Consider the following 20,412-nt stretch of genomic DNA (forward strand, 5'->3'; position numbering starts at 1 on the left):
CATAACGTACATAATTACATGTTAGTGTGATCTCCAGGAAATGACTGAAAGTCAATGTGATGTCCTCTGAAGTGATGGAAACACGACTGTGTGCGTGATACAGACAGTTATCTGAGAGCTGAGGCAGACGATGAAGATGGAAGAGTTTATAAAAACACACAGCGACTCCTGCTGTGATCAACTGACAGTCAGTCTGTGTTTAAGAGCAGCCGCACTTCAAGTTCTGCTGTTAGATCTGTTAGATCCTCTTATCAGAGTGGACCGTAAAGCGACGTAACACAACATAACGAGACATAACACAACGGAACACAACGTAACGAGACATAACACAAAGGAACGAGACGTAACACAACGTAACGAGACATAACACAACGGAACGAGACGTAACACAACGTAACGAGACATAACACAACGGAACACAACGTAACGAGACATAACACAACGGAACGAGACGTAACACAACGGAACGAGACATAACAAGACATAACACAACGGAACACAACGTAACGAGACATAACACAACGGAACGAGACGTAACACAACGGAACGAGACGTAACAAGACAGCACAACGGAATGAGACGCAACGAGACATAACACAACAGAACGAGACGTAACACAACGGAATGAGACGTAACACAACAGAACGACACATAACGAGACGTAACACAACGTAAGCTGTAACACAACGTAATGAGACATAACACACAACAGTGTAACGAGACACGACGAAACGCGACGTGACGTAACACGCCGTAACGACACGTAACACAACGTCACGAGACGTAACACAACGTAAGCTGTAACACAACGTTACGAAACGTAACGAGACATAACACAACGTAAGCTGTAACACAACGTAAGCTGTAACACAACGTAACGAAACGTAACGAGACATAACACAACGTAACGAAACATAACGAGACACAACACAACGTAACACAACGGAACGAGACGTAACAAGACATAACACAACGGAACACAACGTAACGAGACATAACACAACGGAACACGGCGTAACAAGACACAGCACAACGTAAGGCGGCGTAACGTGGCATAACACAACGGAACGCAGCCTAAAGAGATATATAATGCACATTTCATTGTACCCCACCATTTTTATTGTATCTTTTAATAAACAATACAGAAAGTATGTAAGCTGTATGGTGACTGTGCTCTGACGTGATTGGTCGATACTGACGGGATCTCTGTCCTGATAGGCTGAGGTGTGTTCGGGGACGGTGGCGGAGGTCATCCAGTCGGTGGTGAACGGAGCAGACGGCTGCATCTTTTGCTTCGGACACGCTGACTTGGGTAACGCACAATTCACTACTCACGCACACACACATTCACACACACACTTTTGTGACTTTCACTTCCTTGTTGCGTTGACTCTGCCCTCCCCAGGTAAGACGTACACCATGATTGGTCGGGACTGCTCCACCCAGAGTCTGGGCGTGGCTCCGACAGCCATCTCCTGGCTCTTTAAGGTGATCGAGGAGCGGAGGGAGAAGTCTGGAGCTCGTTTCTCTGTCAGAGTGTCGGCTGTGGAAATCTCCGGTCGGGAGGAGACGCTCTCAGACCTCCTGGCTGAACTCTCCTCCTCGGCCGGGGGCCACCAGGAGGCCCCGGGCCCTGCCGTGTCACTGCGAGAAGACCCCCTCTGTGGATCCCAGGTAGAGAAAAGACTCCACTTCCTCTTACATCATCTCTCTTCCACCTCTTCCCTTTATTTCCTCCCCAGCAGAGAAGGAAGTAACAAGACCAGAGTTTCAAAATAAAAGCCAGATCAAAGGTTGTCATTCAGGATGGTGTCTGTGTCTGGAAACAGACCCAGTTTCCCAGTTTGATAAAACTGTGTTTGAGGGATGATTGACAGCTCGCTCCCTTCACTCAGAGATCAATATTAGATATTCTTGTCCCTGATTGGATGAACGAACGAACGATTCAGTGACCTGTCATTGCTCTCATTTTCAACCTGGATAAAAAGAAGTCACGTTACTATAAACACAACACAGAAGATAAAGTGTATTTGTGCAGTTTGAGCTTTATATAACAATAACTGAGAGGTCTATTAACAACAACAAATGTGATATTAGTGTATTTATAATACTGCAATAATCGTCTTTCTTCACGTATTACTCTTCCGTGAGTTTAGAACAGCAGTTTGATGATACTCATGCAGGAAACCAATCGACGGCTTTGTTTTTCAGATGTTTTTCAGACGACACCATCAGGTCTCTCAAACCTCTTCATCTCCTCTCCTCCTCTCCTCCTCTCCTCCTCTCCGACCTCCTCTTCTCTTCACCCCGGAGACTTCCTGTCTGTCCACAGCTGTCCAATTAATCGTGACCTTCTTGCTTTTATTCTTCTTCAGTCTGTGTTATCTCCCCTGGGCTCCTTCTGTCTGACACTTTTTTTATCTCCTCTTGCTTTAATTTTCTTCTTTTTTCTTTATCAAACCTCATTCTGTCTTATTTCAGCTGTTATCATTCTCTCAGTTTTATCTCGAGAAACTCGTCACTGATGTCGTTTGTCTTTCTCGATGAGACGTCTTCATGAACTCAAAATGACATCTTTCTTCTTGTGCGTTTTAGCAGACTTCATGACAAAATTTTACTTCCTGTTTACAGCCTCCAGATTCAGAATCAGATCAGAATCAGAAATACTTTATTGATCCCCGGGGGGAAATTGTACAGTACCGGTGCTCCCATTCCAGAGTAGAAAAATAGCATAATTTAGAACTAAAGGTATGTACAAAACATAAAAATAAGAAATAGAAAATAAAAAATATACACATTTACAGTATTTAAGTGAAGTGAGGTAAAAAAATATATATACAATAACAATGTATATATATGTATGAATGTGTTGCACTGTAGTGTATGACTATATATGTTTTGCACTATACATGTATTGCACTTAAACATTCAGAATAAATAGTGAGGTAGTGTATGACAGGTGAAGTAGATACAGATACAGATTTCCAGTTTCTTCCTGAGTGTCTGACCCTCAGAGGGAGGAGTTGAACAGTCTGATGGCCACAGGCAGGAATGATTTCCTGTGGCGCTCTGTTGTACATTTGGGAGCAATGAGTCTCCCACTGAAGCTGCTAATGGGGTTGTTTTTTGAAAACCCCTGCAAACCACAATATGGCCGACTGTAAGAGTAACAGTGTGATCTGGCTTGCTAGCGCTAGTGCTAGCACAGCCACCTCCGTCAATCATCATAGAAGTCCCTCAAGTCTCTCCCTCACCCACAGTATTCACAGGACCACCATTTTTATTATGATATCATCTATTAACTCCCTTTTCCTCTGGGTTCTTTCTGCCTTTCTCTTGTCTCATTAACTCTCTTAATCAGCTGCAGAACCAGACAGAGCTGCGGGCAACCAATGCAGAGCGAGCAGCATTTTTCCTGGACGCCGCCCTGGCAGCGAGGAGGAGCAGCCAGGCGCAGAGCGACCTGGAGGCTCGGAGGAACTCGCACTTCCTGTTTACCCTGCACCTCTACCAGGAGAGGCTGGACAAGAGCAACAAGGCAGCAAGTCAGTGTGTTTGTCTGTAAATGAGTTGTAAAGTGAGAGGAAATATTTCGTTCATTTTCCTCATGTTCAGTGTTGGTGACAGATTGTTGGACTGAAGGAGAGAAGTCAACTACGACTCCCAAGATGCATTTCACTAACAAACACCCAGACACAGGGCTGCAAATGTTCCTTCATCACCACGAACACAAACACTGTAGTTTGTTTTGACTCAGTCCCACACACACCGTCCTGCTGCCCCAAATACTCACTGGAGCACCACATGTCCCCAACAGAGGCACTATTTCTTGATGTTAGTTTGATAAGAACTACAGTGAGCAGCTGTTTGAGGGAATGACTGAGCCTGTCTTTACATTTTCTTACACCTTCAGTAGGAACCGAGGGGCTCAGAGCCGAGAGCCACAGACAGTCAAAGTATTCAGAGAATGAATAACACATTGTTGGTTTGGCTCTGATCATTGGGTTTATTGACAATGGGGGAAAATGTAGAACAACATCAGACTTTTGGTTTCATTCGAAATGAGTGGTGTGGATACAGTGGGATTTAGTTTAAAACTAGTTCTCCTTGAAGATGAATTAGTAAATCAGACCCTCTAATGTTGTAAAATGATCTTCTAAAAGAGAAATGTGACAAAACAAGTGATCTTCCAACTAAGCAGCAGCAACATACCTGTACAGGTTACAACCACAGACATCAGTTCAACAGCAACTTAATGCAGAAACAGCAGGTTATAGACACCGACCCCTCAGGCAAAAACAAAATCTACCATTAGTGGTCGTGCAGCTCTCTCTTTTTCCCTCTGCTGTTCATTTCCAAACATGTAGCTGCTAATTAGCTTCATTTGGAGCTGCCGACATGCTCAACAAGAGCATTAACAAGCAGAGAGGCTACGCTAACGCCACCTCTGCCCACGTCTACCTGTCACAGCAGACACATTTCCACAGTTATTAGTGTTTCACTGCTTCTCTGTCCACGGCTGGAATAAATCTGCATGGCTAACAAGGCCTGAAGCTTCTGTGTCCTGCAGTGTTTATAGACCGGCTGATAGAAAAAGATACACTCAGCCGCCTCAGCAGTTTATAAATCCTGCTGATGCAGGTGATTGATCGTTCATGCCATCATTTCTCTGACTTAATGAAAAAGAGATATCAGACTGATACTGATCTGAAGATCTGTCCTGGCATCATGACAAAAACAAATGTATTTAAAAGAATATCAAACCTAAATTTATTCAAATGTAATATTTATACACATTCATGGTCCATCTATATATATTTATATGTGTATTTATTTGGTTATTAATATTATGAGTCTGAATATGAGTCTATGAATCTGATAACTTAACACTCGACTTGACAAAATCCAAAACATCATAACGTCAAACAACTTTGAATCAATTTCACACAACTCCTGACTCTGGACTTGGGACTTCTTGATTCAGTGCTGTCTGTCTTGACTTGGAAATTGACTTGTTTTGGGACTTCTGTGTCTTGACATGGGACTTGTTTTGGGACTTCTGTGTCTTGACATGGGAATTGTTTTTGGACTTGCTGGTCTTGACTTGAACTTGTTTTGGGACTTGCTGGTCTTGACATGGGACTTGCTGGTCTTGACATAGGACTTGTTTTGGGACTTGCTGGTCTTGACATGGGACTTGTTTTGGGACTTGCTGGTCTTGACTTGGGACTTGTTTTGGGACTTGCGGGTCTTGACTTGAACTTGTTTTGGGACTTGCTGGTCTTGACATAGGACTTGTTTTGGGACTTGCTGGTCTTGACTTGAACTTGTTTTGGGACTTGCTGGTCTAGACATGGGACTTGTTTTGGGACTTGCTGGTCTTGACATGGGACTTGTTTTGGGATTTGCTGGCCTTGACTTGGGACTTGTTTTGGGACTTCTGTGTCTTGACATGGGACTTGTTTTGGGACTTGCTGGTCTTGACTTGGGACTTGTTTTAGGACCCCTGTTGTCCTGTGGAGGCTGTGGACATAATCTCCTCTGGTACCAGAGCCGTTTGTTGTATCTGTTGTATTTTTAGCTCTGTGTTCCTGCAGTGACCCTGTTTGCTGTTAATCCACAGAGCAGAGTCACTGGATCAGATTTTTAGCGTGAAGTCTGCCCGTACAGCCCAGGGTCCATAGATATGTTTTCATATTTAAACAAGGCATGAATTTCTAACAACTGCAAAGATTCCTCTCCAGTTTGTACAAGATGAGACTTTATTGATGTCATAGAGAGCAAAAGATGCATAGACGTTTTTATCTCTTGTGGCAGCTTACTTGACAAATTACTTTAAACAGCCCATCAATTATTAAAGTAGCCATTGATTATGTTTCTCTCTATAAACAAATCAATTAAATGAGCAGTCATTTAACCAACAGCACTAATGAGCAGTTAAACAGGCTGAATTGTATGTGGTCTTTTAATAACATCCCCCCTCTCTGTCTCTCAGTGTCTGGTCGGAGTCGCCTCCACCTCCTGGATTTGGGAAGCTGTGAGACGGACATCAGCAGGACCAGAGAGGGAGGTGGAGGTCAGTGTCTGTCTCTGTCTGCGCTGGGAAACGTCATCCTCGCCCTCGCCAACGGGGCCAAGCACGTTCCCTACAGGTACGAGCTCCCACTCTGGGCATTTTAATGAACCCAACAGGGGTCAAAGGTCACAGATCCCCAAACAACAGATGGGCCAAAGATTTCTGCGAGGACAGAGGAGGAGTGAGGGGGAGGACGTATGAACCAGGAAGACAGAAGAGTTTTCAGTCTGCCTTAAATGGTTGATTAGACTGATGAATAAATCACTTTGTCCTGTATATTCCGTCCTTTGGGTGTTTGCTATACAGTGTGATTGTTTGGTGGAGCTCTGTCTTTATTTTCAAGCTTGTGTTTTGGCATTCTGTCTGTTTCAAGGCCTTACCTTTGTTCTTTTGTGTTTTAAGCTGTCTCATTTTTTCCATCAGATTTTATGCTCATTTATTTATTTGTAAAAGTAAAAACGCCAGAAAAGTTGGCATTTTGAATAGACACAATTGGGTTTTGCTTCGTCTTCTTCTTCTTCAAATCAGAAACTCCAGTTCTTTCTGTTGTTTCCCTCCAGTCTTTCACAATGTTCCTCTCGTCTCTGTACGTTTGTTACCCAAAGGAGCCAACAGGCCACAAACATAGGGGCCCCAAGGATCAGCGGGCCCCTAAGCCGGAATCTTTCTGAATGATGCATCAATGAAATGAGTTTCTGGTGTGCAATAATTATCTAGTCACACCCTCTAAAATATCTTCACATGAAGGTAGCTGATGTAAGCATACACTGATTCAAATTTTATTTTTATTTGAACATACCTATTGTGAGAAAGGCTTTGCTAAAAGAAAAAGGATGGCTCTCAGCTTTGGTGTTGTGGTTAACAGAAGAAGCTTAGATTGCAGTATGTAGATTCAGTATGTGATCCTTCCAGCTTTACTCGAGGTTGTTTCAAAGGCAGGATTTCGTGGATGTTTCACTCAAATTCTGACTGTAGATCACATGTGACGTGTAGTTCAAAGTGGGCTTCATTAATGTGAAATGAGAGATCATTCCTATTTCTTTTTGTGCCCAACTATTGCGTGGGGTAATGAATGGTTTCTTGGGTCCTGTGGGGTTTCTCAGGCCTGTGGTGCTTTTCTTTTGGCTAACGAGGACTTTCTTGATGTATTATTCAGGGACAGCCAGCTCACCATGCTGCTTAGTGAATCCTTGGGAAACATCAACTGTCGAACCACCATGATCGCCCACATCTCTGACTCCCCGGCGAACTACATGGAGACGCTGACCACAGTGCAGCTGGCCTCCCGCATCCACCGCATGAAGAAAAAGAAGTCCAAGGTACTTCAGGTTTTATTTCTCCAGCTCATCACTGTCAAAGATCTGTGCTGCAGGTTGGAAAATACGATCATTGGCTGATATTCATTCAAATCAGTTTGGTGATTTATTTGTCAATTAATTCCAATATGAACACAGTAGATCACTTTTAATGTCTGCAGATTTTAAAAGTCCCAATGTAGTTTGTGATAATAAAGTCCCAACAGTTCATTTGTGCCATTCCAAGAATGGCCTTACTGTCTGCATATTTTCGTCTTCATGATGCAGAAATATATAGGTCATCAGAAATGTAAATTCTGAATAATCAATACGGTTTTCAGAAATCGCATATAAGCCTGTCCTGATTCAGTTCAATTCAAAATACTATATATTCGTCCCTCAAGGGCCAATTTGAGGCAAGCAAGTTAGCAAAGTACACATAAACAATTCTTTTACAAGCATAAGAAAAACAATCTAAATTTTAAATACCCAAGAGTTAATGCTGGCCAATTATATAAATCTGAGGTTTTGGTCTCTGAGTGAGTGTAAGCTGATTTCCTGAGGCTGGTGACAGTAAAAACCTTCCAATCTATAATGTAAATCTGTATGATCAGGTCAGAGAGTCATGCAGCCATAATTCAGTGAGGTTTTTCATGATATGACAGATAATCAATATCACTGTTCCTACAGGGACAGCAGCCTCAGTGGTGAGATGAGAAAGGCTTTCACTCTCATTAGACGCTGTATTTGTATTATATACATTGAGAAAAGCATATGGAAACAGGAGCTACAATCTTATACATCTCATTGGCATTGATTTAATCCCGCCCACAGGGTGCACTTTTAACCTCACACTGTATCGACAAACAACGATCCACATTTGCCTTCAGGTTGATCGCTGTGTAGTTCAGGTCTCTTTAACATGTTAATACTCTGTTGTTTCTCTTCAATGTGCAGTATGCCTCCAGCTCGTCTGGTGGGGAGAGTTCCTGCGAGGAAGGCTCGTCCCATCGACCTCCTCATCTTCGACCCTTCCACCCTCGGACCGTGGCCCTCGATCCGGACACGCCTCTGCTGCTCTCCAGCGATCCTGACTACTCCTCCAGCAGTGAACACTCCTGCGACACAGTCATCTACGTCGGGCCTGGAGGGACGGCCATCTCGGACCGAGAACTGAGCGATAATGAGGGACCACCTTCCTTTGTTCCTATCATCCCCTCCCTGAACAAAAAGCGAGTCAAAGATGCACCAAGGTCAGATGGGGATCACTTTAAGTGTAATACGTTTGCAGAGCTGCAGGAGAGACTCGACTGCATCGACGGCAGCGAGGGCCCAGCTACATTCAGCACAGAGGGCAAAGCAGCACAAGCAGCAGCACTCAGGACTCAGACTGGAGCTACTAAACCCGCAGAGGCAACGTCTCCACCCAAATCTGATAAGAACTCGATGTTCTTAGAAAGCACACCAACCACTTGCACAAATAAACCCGATGAGGAACAGTCCAAATTCCTTTCAGCCAGCGGCTTCATGGACACTTTCAAACGGACAAGTGCAGATGGGGAGAAACTTTCAGCCACCCCCTTTCAGCCATGTATGGTAAAGCCCAGTGGGACTTTTTCGCAGGACTCAGAACGTGTTGTGCGAGAAAAGGTCTACCTCAAAGGAGGTGTACCCAAGCCGTCTGCCTCACCATCCTTACCTAGGACATCCAGGGCAGAATCTCAGCCTTGGGATGTTGCCAGTAGGACTCCACCAGTGGGTATGAGTCAACAAGCACTGAGGCAAGGCCAACCACTGGGGTCCCCCAACACAGAAATGTCCCTGCATGCAAATAGATGCCCCATGGAGGTCAACAATTTTCGGGCAGCTCTGTTAGGAAGATGCCTTGACAGGGATTTTCTGAGGAGTACCGTTACACTGCAGCATCCTGTGGAGCTGAATGGGGAGGATGAGCTTGTGTTCACTGTCGTAGAGGAGCTTCCTCATGGCCTTGTCCCAGACAATGGCCGTCCCTCTAACCTTCTCAGCTTCAACACTGACTGCCCTATGCAGGCCTTAGCGTCTGGCTCTCGCCCTGTAAGCATTATCAGCAGCATTAACGATGAGTATGATGCTTACACCTCTCAAGAAGGAGCTGTGGGACCTGAGGCTGATGTTGGCACTGACTGCCAGGAAATGTTGTTTTCCCAACATGGCAACAAGCAGCCAACTATTGGCTTATGGCCAAGTGAAGTGAGTGCTGAGTCGGCTGAAAGTGAAGACTCTCATTCAACAAACAGGCTTTACTTGAGGGACATGAAAATGGCAACAGAGAATGCATCCATGCTAACCTCGCCAAGTATATTTCATAAACAGCCATTTTTGCAGCATGGTATCAAGAGCTCCCTGAATGACAGCGGTGTCTGCTTCTCAGAGCTTGACAGTGACCATGCTTCTCCAAACAAAGCTTCTTTTGCCAAGTGCCCTCCCTCCCTTGACTCAACCGAAGCCTCTCTCAAAGGCTCTCTCAAGGTGAGAGCCAATACTCTGAACACTTCGGTGTCAGTTCAGATTCCCCATCATGCTACCCATTCCTGTCTACCCAGGAAAACCAAGCCTACCTCATCTGCAACTGTGGGCTGCCGCAGACAGGAAGGCAGACATGATGACTTTATGCTTCAGGGAAGCAGTGCCTTTGATCCCAGAGAGGTTGAGTATCCCTCTGCAAGTAAGCCACCAAGAAGTGGCATGAGTAGCGTTTCCTCTAAGAGGCCTGGAGGGAACAGTAACAGTGTACCTCGGCCACCAAAGGCACAAATGTCATCTTCAGCTCAGAGGGTTGTGGACGGTTGTGAGAAGTCCAGCAGCAGGAGAGGTGATACTCTCATTAAGCTGCCACAACTCACCCGAGGTGCAACGACTCTAGGAACTATTTCTATTCCCCAGAGTTCTGAATTGAAATGGGGTCATGAGGGCACTTCAGTGACAGGTACCCTGAGGTTTTCATCCTTGGGAAAAAAGTCAAATGGCCAGAAAAGCAGCGTAATCTCCAAATCTGGAAACATCTCTCCTCCTGCTCCACCTGTCAGACAGTCAAGCCAAGAACAAAATACAAGGACTGCGCTATCTCCAAGTGCCTTAAAAACAAGCAGTGACATTGGAAAGTCCTCATTCCCTAAAACATCGACCTCAGAGGAAGAATCCAACATCAGGCTCCGGGCAGATTCATTCAGCCACAGGACATCTAGTTTAAAAATTGAACATTGCTCTGCCAGGACATCTTCAAGCCTGAAGACGCGAGGGGCCAAAGCAGAGTCTTCCAGGTACTACGGGAGTCTGATGTCTCTGGAGAGATGTGACAGTCAAACCTTAGCTGGGTCCAAGCCTGAACTGTTCAGGGAGAACAGCGGTGCTACTTTAGGAGGCAACACCAGATCCAACAGATCAGTGCCAAGACTTGGGGTTCCAGCCTCCACCTCCACATCTGATTCTTCTTCCCAAGTTCCTCTTGGTGTTTTTGCAACTTCAAGCAAACTGGGGCAGGTCAAAGGCAATAACAGCTCACGAACAGCAGTTTCTGGTGGGTCAAAGGCACGAAATCTGTCTACCAGCAGTTCCAAGAGCCTGAGCTCCCCCCCTAAACCTCTTTATAATGTAGCTGGACGCAACATCAGCCTACCTCCAACAGGTAAGTCCCCAGTTCGGTCGGGGACAGGAACCAAGACAGGAAGAGGAACCATAATGGGCACAAAGCAGGCCATCAGCAGAGCAGCTAACAGCCGGGTTAGCGAGCTAGCCACTGGGAGCCAAAGGAAGCAGGTCAGCAGGGGGTCCGGAGTATCAGGAAATGATGGCACTGACAGCGGGGCTAGTGTCAGTGGGTCGCCAGTCAACACGCCGCTACCATCACCTTACAGCAAGATCACAGCACCTCGGAGACCACAGCGCTACAGCAGTGGGCATGGCAGTGACAACAGCAGCATCCTCAGCGGGGAGTTGCCCCCCGCCATGGGCCGCACCGCCCTGTTTTACCACAGCGGGGGGAGCAGCGGCTATGAGAGTATGATCCGAGATAGCGAGACCACTGGCAGCACCTCTTCAGCACACGACTCCATGAGTGAAAGTGGAGTGTCCTCGTCCAATAGAGGCAGAGCTTCTAAATCACCCAAGAAAAGAGGAAATGGTGAGTCCACTCTGCAAAGATAGACAAAGATGCCGATTCTGAATTATTTGGTCCATAAGAATTAGTGATGTTGAAATTCATGTGGGAACATTAACAACTGTTGTGACACACAGCTGATTTGTCAACCATCTTTTAAGTTTTAATGTTACTTCACAGTCTAAAACCCTGCTGCAGGGGCCTCCTCTGAAGGTGGCAGGTTTATTACAAACTGCAGCCTGGTTTCTGTATTCTTAGTTTTACCAGCAATGGAGCTAAAAGTGTAAAGTTTGTCCTGATGGTGGCGGTAGAGCCAAAGTTCATCGGATCATTGAAATCTAACAGGGTTCATAACAAGGATGTTATCAGGACATTCATCCACCAGCACAATATATTTTAATATTCTTTATGTTCATATGCAGATTTTAGCTTGATGGTGTTAAGGTTCATTAGGATTCATCCTTCGAGAACCTTAAATATCCACAAATCCACAAATCAAATTTCTTAGCAATGGGGACACTTCATGGTTGTTATATCTGCTCTTACACAGAATGATCAACTGACCTCAATATACACTACTGCTACTATTGAGTCTTAACAAATATGGTTATACTGTGGATAATTGTAGACATAGTACACTGGAGTCCCCAGTGTTCTCATAGTAGAGACATATGTATGGACTGCGTTTGTTGCTAGAGCACATTAGCATCATTTGTATAGTTTTTTCTTCAGAAAGATTATTAAAAGTCACAAATTGTGAGTGAACAAAAAGCAGCGGCTGTATTACTCTTCCTTCTTTTTCAGTTATGACTGAAATGAGGTTTTACATCATCAAAGTTAATGGCAGAAGTTGAACGCTCCAATGTGACATTCAACAACTCTTTTTCAATATGTTGATTCAGAAAGTGAAAGAGTCACAAAACTCGTCTCTTCTGGAAGCTATATCGAGAAATTAACATATTTATGGCTTTTTCCAAAATGTGCTCTCATCCATCAGAATGTGTGATGATGGGATGAAAGCGGCTGTTCAATACAATTTGTTCATGAATGCTGAGCACACTGAGGACTTCAGGCATTACTGCTGTGGGAGCATCTATCAAAGGCGGCTCTCCTCCCTGATATCTCACCGCATGAATTTATCTCTCTGCCCGGCATTATCGTGAAATCTACATCCATGCACATTATCTGGGACGCTGTTGTAGTGTATTCTGCCTCCGAGCTGTTAGCTCGCTGCAGCTGATTGTGATTCATGCGGCTTGTTGGCAGCAGCGACACACAGGTCAGGCAGCCTGATGCATATGGAATCAGCTCTCGTGTGATCTGCCTGCCATCAGTCTGTGGGTCTTGGCTCGTTTCTGCCTCATGAATATTTCATGAAGCCACGGCAATTCCCGGTGTACATATCCAACTCCAATTATCACCCACACACCCTCCCTCCCCATCCACTACACACCACTCCAAAGCATACACACCCACACACACTCCTCCTCAATCTGTCACTGTTTTAGAGTCCTCACTCAGAGACCCAGAATGTTATTAATAATCAATAATGGCATTTTTTTGTGGTGCACACATTTGGTTTTACTCTGCAGTTGTGATGCTAACTGACAGCTGTGTGTACAAAGTCATTAAAAGAAGACTGAGGTCTTCAGGACGACGGCAGCACAAATGGTTGTCGACACATAACGGAGGTACTGGAGGCACTAAACTGGCTCAGAAGATGAGGCTAATTAAAGATAATGAGCTGTGTGGGCGGTCTGCAGACCTGCCTGGCACCTACTCGCATCATGAACTAAACGTAACGTTCGGACAAAACAAATCATTCATATATTCATATATATTCATTATTCATTTGCTTTCCTTCCATCAGGTTTCCAGCGGCGCCGCCTGATCCCGGCTCCCCTCCCGGACACCTCCTCTCTAGGCAGGAAGGTCGGGGGTCAGTGGGTGGACCTGCCACCGCTGGGCGGCACCCTGAAGGAGCCCTTTGAGATAAAGGTGTATGAGATCGACGACGTGGAGCGCCTGCAGAGGAGGAGGGAGGTGGTGACGGGGTCAGAGGTGAGGCAGACTCCATCTGCTCAGCTCCCCGCTGTTAATAATGTCTGTTGGATCAGTTCAAACACTGGACCTCATGCAAGATCCACTCACACCAACAGACTAGTTCTTAAGTGACGTGTGAGTGATCCCGACCTGTCAGGTCTTCATCTGGATGAATTTCAGTTGACCTATGACCTGCTTGAGTCGGTCTAGACCTGCTCTGTTTGTAAAGTGTCATGAGATGACCTTTGTTGTGATTTGACGCTATATAAATTACATTATAAATACACTGAATTGACACTTTCTGTAGATCAACCAAATAAAATAGAATATATTATATTACATACAATATGAAATGAATCTGTTCACAGGATCATCGTCGTCATGGCTGCCAATTTACTGAGAGTTTTTTTTGATTTTATTGGAACATTTTGGCAGTTGTTGTAAACGTCTCTCCCTCTGACGGCAGGTCTCTGTTCTAACACCTGACAGTGTAACATCACCTGTGTGGGCTGTAATATCTCTGTCACATGACCTCCTCTCTGATTATGATCCATGTCTGTAGAGCACAGCTCTGCTCTGATGACACGTCGTAGGAATTTTTACACCAAAAAAACTCTTAAACAGGGAAAAATGGAAGAAAGCTCAGGAAGAGCAACAGAGGAGGGAAACGGACGTCGTGTCTGCAGAGACCATCACGGTGACGCACAGTTTCATGAAGACATCGTATATAGATCATAAACATGAAGAATGTAGTCATGTTTTCAGCCTCAGGTCAGACTTACCACTAACTGAGTTTATCGCTGAGTCAATTACAGTTTAGTCTTAATTGGTTTAGATGTGAGTAATGGCTGGAGGAGGAGGAGGAGGCAGTGATGAATGAAGGCTCGGCCTCGGCTGGTTGCTCTTTACGGCCGTCTCCTCTCTGTGTTAACGGGTCATTAACCCTCAGTGAAGAGAGTGTCGAGGGATGGAACTGGATTTATTTTCAATTAGTGGGAGATGATCTGCATCTCATCCTCCAGCCACAGTTACAGATCTTCTCTTTGTGTTTCTGTCTCTCTCAGCAGCCGTTCCATGATGTCGAAAAGGTGAGTTATACTTTAAAGTTGAGATGTTACCGTCAGCACACACTGTCAGAACAGAGTGCAGCTAAATAAAACAGGAGATTCAAAATGACTTTGGACCAACAGGCTGTCGGCATATTTGAGATAAATAATTAGTTGAGGCCTAACAAGCCTTCGAACTCCATCCCTAAATAAGTATCTTTAAATCTTCATAAAAAACAATAACATAATAATAATAACACCTGCAGCACCGAATAGAGAAGTGGCATTAGTCCGTGTCCACTGCAGCGTGACATGCTGCGTCTTTTTCCTGTAATTAAGTGAAGCTGAGAGGCGGCAGTGATCCTCCTCTCCGTCACCTGTTCGTCCTCAGCTGTCCTTAATCCTCCTCAGCCAGCAGATTAGCGCCCATGCTAATTTTATCTCCGGCTGGCTCCTAATTAAATCCAGCAGTGGACACAGATTGAAGTCTCAGAGCAGGTTAGCAGCCCCTCGCTCCACTTGTGGTAATCCCCCCCCACCCTCCACCTCGTATAAACCGCCCGTCTCTCTGTGGAGTTGGGGACACGTCAGAGGCGGCAGGTTGTGTTTGGACTGACTCGGGCTCTGTTTGGTCCTCAGGGTCTGCTCTACTTCAACGCCCGGCTGAGGATGCTGGAGAAGCGGCAGCAGCAGATCAGAGAGCTGAAGAGCAAACACGAGAGGCTGAAGGTGGAGCTGGAGGAGGCCAAGAGCCGGCTGATGCTCCACCCCAACAAATGGAGCGGAGAGTGTGAGTACAGTCCTGTGCTGAGGCCAGCAGTGTTACATACACATCACCAAGAGTTTGGTTATCAAAGACTTCCCAAAACACAGCAGGGACAGGACCACGTCACTATTTCCATATAGAAAGCTACAGATCGCTGTCTGATCTGAACGAGACGCATGATGTTGGTGAGTTGTTTTTACTTCTACAAAGACCATGAAGTGATGTCTGTGCTCAGAGACGATCCGCTTCTCTCTGCAGTGTTATAGACTCTTGACCACATTTAGCAGCTGCCTCCTCCCTCTTTCATCACACAGCACAAAAGGCAAACGAGTGCATTGAGCAGCTCCTGACCCCAAACACACAAAGTGGACAAACAGAGTGTTTCCAGCTGAGTGCTGCCGGCAGCCTGAAGCCAGTTTAAACCTCATCCTCTGCAGCTCAACTTGCTCCATTACGCTTCTATTTCTGGATCCTCTGAACAAAAGAAAACAGCTTGCGGTGCTCCGGACACGAGAGCCAGGGTGTTCGGAGAGCAGATTGTTGGAGCAAACTGCAAAGACAAACATCCCAGAGGGAGAGGATTATATTTACATCTTTTTGTTATTTCTCTGTCAGCGGGACAAACTCTCAGGTCACCTCAAAGAAAAGCCTCCGATTCTTTTCTCAAGAAACCCTCAACTCTGCAAAAAGCAGACGGGCTCGAAGGCCAGAATGTGTCCTGAGATCAATAAGACATTATTTTCTTATTGGCTGCAGGAGGAGAGGCTCATAAATCACCGTCTACTTCCCCTCAAAGATACACAGAGTCCTGGTCAGCCTTCATCAGTATGTCCCAGCATGCCCTGCACCATCAGAGACTGTTAGTTCACCATAAGTCATAATATACTGTCAACAGACACACACGTCTCCATCACTTAAGAAGATTTTACATTAACTGACGTTGATTCCCTGGAGACTGACTCAAACTCAAAGTCTTTGCACCTGATTGCCACAGTTACATCAGAACTTGCACTCCTTAATAACCCTCCATGTTTAAGTTTCCTTCAGTGTCTCAGTGATCAGTGATGGTTGTCCGTCCGTCCATGAGGACACTGCAGACAGGAGCTGCTAACAGCTGACTCAGCTGCTGTGATGGAGACCATGTGACTACATGGAAACAAATATAGACTAAGAAATGAGTTGTCGCTCACAGCTGACTCACTGAATCCTCATTATACTTCATATAGTAGGTCTAATAATCACAACACGCTCCTCTATACATTCATATACACATATTTACTGTGTCAACATACAAAAACTCAAACTATTTTAAATTGCATAAAATGTTTTTTCATAAAATATTTACAGTAGAAATTCACATGCGGACTGATAAAACAGCAGCAAAGACAGAAAGGTGCAGAAACACACAGCAGACAGCACTGTGTCGATAAGAATTAGAAGTATTTTTAAAAAAAGAAAAAACAATATACAAATAAGAAATACAGATATAAAAAATATGGGGGACAAAAATAAATATATACACGGAAAATATAAAGTATGTACAAATTGTGCAGATTTATGTGCAGTTAAACAGTCTTATAGCCGTAGGAATGAACGACCTGCGGTAGCGCTCCTTCTTACACCGTGGGTGTAGCAGTCTGCTGCTGAAGGAGCTGCTCAGGGCCCCCACAGTCTCGTGCAGGGGGTGGGAGGTGTTGTCCATGATGGATGTCAGCGTGGCTAACATCCTCCTCTCCCCCACCTCCTCAATGGAGTCCAGCGGGCAGTCCAGAACAGAGCCGGCTCGCCTAATCAGTCTACTGAGCCTCCTCCTGTCCCTGTCCATGCTGCCCCCCCCCCCCAGCAGACCACAGAATAGAAGATAGGCAAGCTACCACAGTGTCATAAAAAGTCCGGAGCAGTTTCCTGCACACAGCGAAGGACCTCGGCCTCCTCAGCAGGTGGAGGCGGCTTTGGCCCTTCTTGTACAGGACCTGAGTGTGGTCAGACCAGTCCAGAATCGAATCTGTTGAAAAACAGGTTCAGTTGGTCAGCCCAGTCCCTGTCTCCACTGTCCTGATGTCTCCCTCACCTTTTCCATGTCCAGAGATCTTCTTAAGTCCTTTCCAGACATCCCTGGTGTTATTTTGCCCCAGATGTTCCTCCAGTTTCCTCCTGTAGCTCTCCTCGCCCTTCCTTATTTGTTGCCGGAGCTGCTTCTGGATGCTCTGCAGCTGCTCTTTGTCCCCCGACCTAAAGACCCTCTTCTTTTCATTCAGCAGGGCCTTAATGTTGGGGGTCACCCAGGGTTTATTGTTGGGAAAACACTGTACCTTCTTGGAAGGCACCGTATTCTCCACACAGAAGTTGATATAGTCCGTAATGCAGCGGGTCAAACTGTCAATGTCCTCCCCATGAGGGCTGCAGAGTGCTTCCCAGTCTGTTGTTTCAAAGCAGTCCCTGAGCCTTGCACTGGCCTCCTCAGACCACACCATCACTGACTCTCCACAGGTGGGTGTTTATTCACTAGGGGGGTGTAGTCCGGAAGGAGGTGAACAAGGTTGTGATCAGATCGGCCAAGCGGGGGGAGGGGGAGTGAGGTGTATGCATCCTTGGTGTTTGCATACAGTAGGTCCAGAGTTTTATTGTCCCTGATGTGGCATTTCACATATTGGGTGAAGGTGGGGAGAGTAGCAGACAGGGAAGCGTGATTGAAGTCACCGGAGATGAGGAGGAGGGCTTGGGGGTGCCGAGTCTGTAGCTGAGAGACGACAGTGTGAATGAGCTTGCAGGCTGCATCGGCCGATGGAGGGATGTACACAGTTACAGCAATAACATGTGAGAACTCCCTCGGGAGGTAGTATGGCCGAATACCAACAGCTAGCAGCTCAATGTCTCTGGTGCAGCGCTGCTCCTTGACACTGATGTGTCCCGGGTTGCACCATCTCTCGTTCACAAACATGGCAATACCCCCGCCCTTCTTCTTACTGCTCTCCGCAGCTTTCCTGTCGGTCCGAATAAGATGAAAGCCATCCAGGGTTGCGTTTGAGTCCGGGGAAAGTTCATTCATGTCCGGTCTCTCCGCGCTGAGAAGCGGTGTGCGGCTCAGGGCTAACAGCTGATCCCGAGTGTAAACAATGGATCCGTGAATGAATGAGTCCAAAAGTCCGAAAAACAGCAAGAGGCAAACTACTAATGTCACCAGATGAACATCCATAGTTCCGTACTTGCTGAGGGGTCCGTGTATTTAAAAATAATTTTAAAAAGTACACAAAAAACACACTTAAGAGACTAAAACAGATCGAAAGTTACGGAGCTGCTGTAACAGGCTGCCACCAGCGCGGCGCCATTTTGACTTGTAATGAAGTAATGAGACCTTTATGTAAGTTCTGGATCTAAACACTGTTTCCACCACTGGTCATTGGTAGATTTAGTTTGTTTGTTTGGAACAATCAAATTTCTGCAGACAGGACTTCTGGTTTTGAGCTGGATCCACTTTGTAGACAGGTCCTTATCACCAATTTAAATGTTTCTCTTCTTGTCTGTATCCACCCTCCAGTTGACGTGGACCAGGACCTGGACCGGGAGTCCCAGGAGTACCTGGAGGCTCTGGCTCGGGCCACTGCGGAGCTGGAGTACTGCGTCAACCTCTGCAAGTCCCGCGTCATGATGGAGACCTGCTTCGACATCGCCGTGACGATGGTCGCCGCCACCACGCAGGGAGGACAGCAGGAGGTGGAAGTGTGAGAGGAGAGACCGGCATGGCTGTATTAAAAGAGCTGGAAACTGCACCCCCACTGTCAATCTGGCCACTTGTGGTCCTGCAACAAAAATATACCCTGGGACCCAGAAAGCATTTTCCCCATAGACCTCTATCAAAGAAGAGACATCTGTAAAACTGTTGACAGGTTAATCATTCCATGTGTTATCAGATTGTAGCTCTGCTGAGGGAAAGACAATAACAGTATGTGGGCCCACTGTGGTCCACACTGAATCAGAATCAGAAATACTTTATTGATCCAGGGGGGAAATTATACATGAATAAAAGTAATTCCAGAGTGAAAAAAGTACCAGAACTCTCTCCACCAGCATGTTTGGAGAGGGCACAACTTCAAAAGTCAGTACTGAGTTAAATAAGGAATAAAGGAGAAAAAGAAGAAAAAAGAAGAAAACAAACAAGAGCGACTGTAACAGGCTGCATGCACACTTTCTGAAATATCTCAACAACTGCTGGATGGATTGTCAGGAAGTTTGCCAAAAGAGAACGTCTAAAGCCTCCTCAGGGGGGCGCCGGAGAGCTGAAGGGGAGGCAAAGATTCTGCCGGAGGTGAATTTGAGTCAAACATCTCCCTCCTTCTCAGAGTCATAACTCAGTCAGATCTGAACTCACAGACATGAGACACATGTTTAATCATTCAGGGTGACGTCCACGTCCAGAGGACATCATTGTCTCTGTCGTCCATCAGAATAAACCTCCAGAAATCAGCTCAGACATCAGAGAGAAGACGCTGCAGAACCTGCCTGAGAATCCTCCTGTTTTTAAGTTTCCTTCAGTGTCTCAGTGATCAGTGACAGTTGTCTGTCCGTCCATGAGGACACTGCAGACAGGAGCCGCTAACAGATGACTGAGCTGCTGTGATGGAGACCATGTGACTACATGGAAACAAATCCAGACAAAACAGAACGAGGCTGAAAAGAGAACAGTAGTTCTTACCTGTAGCTTCTTCGGGGTCTTGCTCTCCTGATGGTTTTGTCTTTTTCACTGACCAGTGCAGGTAATGTTAAAATCCCCCCACCTCCCCTAGAGACGTTTTTGGTTTATGCACTCAATGAGCAATTTTCAATGAAACTAATGGGCGCCATCTTGAGGTGCAGTATCCAGTTCTTATAATACATTCAACCAATGGGAGGCAGAGAAGGAGGAGAGAGTTTCGCATTTCAAGGCGTCACAGAAAACACTGACATCATTCATATCAGTGGACAAAACATCCAACAACTTCACTCATTCATACAAAGTAAAACCTCCGAAAACTCCAACAGGACAGAAAACAGAAGAAGCAGGAAAATAC

General features: G+C 45.7%; 1 protein-coding gene across 1 annotated transcript in view; it reads left to right on the forward strand.

Moving 5' to 3' along the window:
- kif26aa (kinesin family member 26Aa) overlaps positions 1-19,090 on the forward strand; it is a 51,252-nt gene extending 32,162 nt beyond the window's left edge. The window contains exons 7-16 of the mRNA XM_070926122.1: positions 1,219-1,312; positions 1,406-1,674; positions 3,362-3,545; positions 5,996-6,152; positions 7,233-7,395; positions 8,329-11,533; positions 13,380-13,570; positions 14,617-14,640; positions 15,238-15,388; positions 18,903-19,090. Of these exons, the coding sequence (XP_070782223.1) occupies positions 1,219-1,312; positions 1,406-1,674; positions 3,362-3,545; positions 5,996-6,152; positions 7,233-7,395; positions 8,329-11,533; positions 13,380-13,570; positions 14,617-14,640; positions 15,238-15,388; positions 18,903-19,090 (4,626 nt within the window). The remainder of the gene's footprint in view (positions 1-1,218; positions 1,313-1,405; positions 1,675-3,361; positions 3,546-5,995; positions 6,153-7,232; positions 7,396-8,328; positions 11,534-13,379; positions 13,571-14,616; positions 14,641-15,237; positions 15,389-18,902) is intronic.
- Positions 19,091-20,412: the final 1,322 nt, after the last annotated feature.

The sequence above is a fragment of the Enoplosus armatus genome, chromosome 19 (genome assembly GCF_043641665.1).
Source record: "Enoplosus armatus isolate fEnoArm2 chromosome 19, fEnoArm2.hap1, whole genome shotgun sequence".
NCBI lineage: Eukaryota > Metazoa > Chordata > Actinopteri > Centrarchiformes > Enoplosidae > Enoplosus > Enoplosus armatus.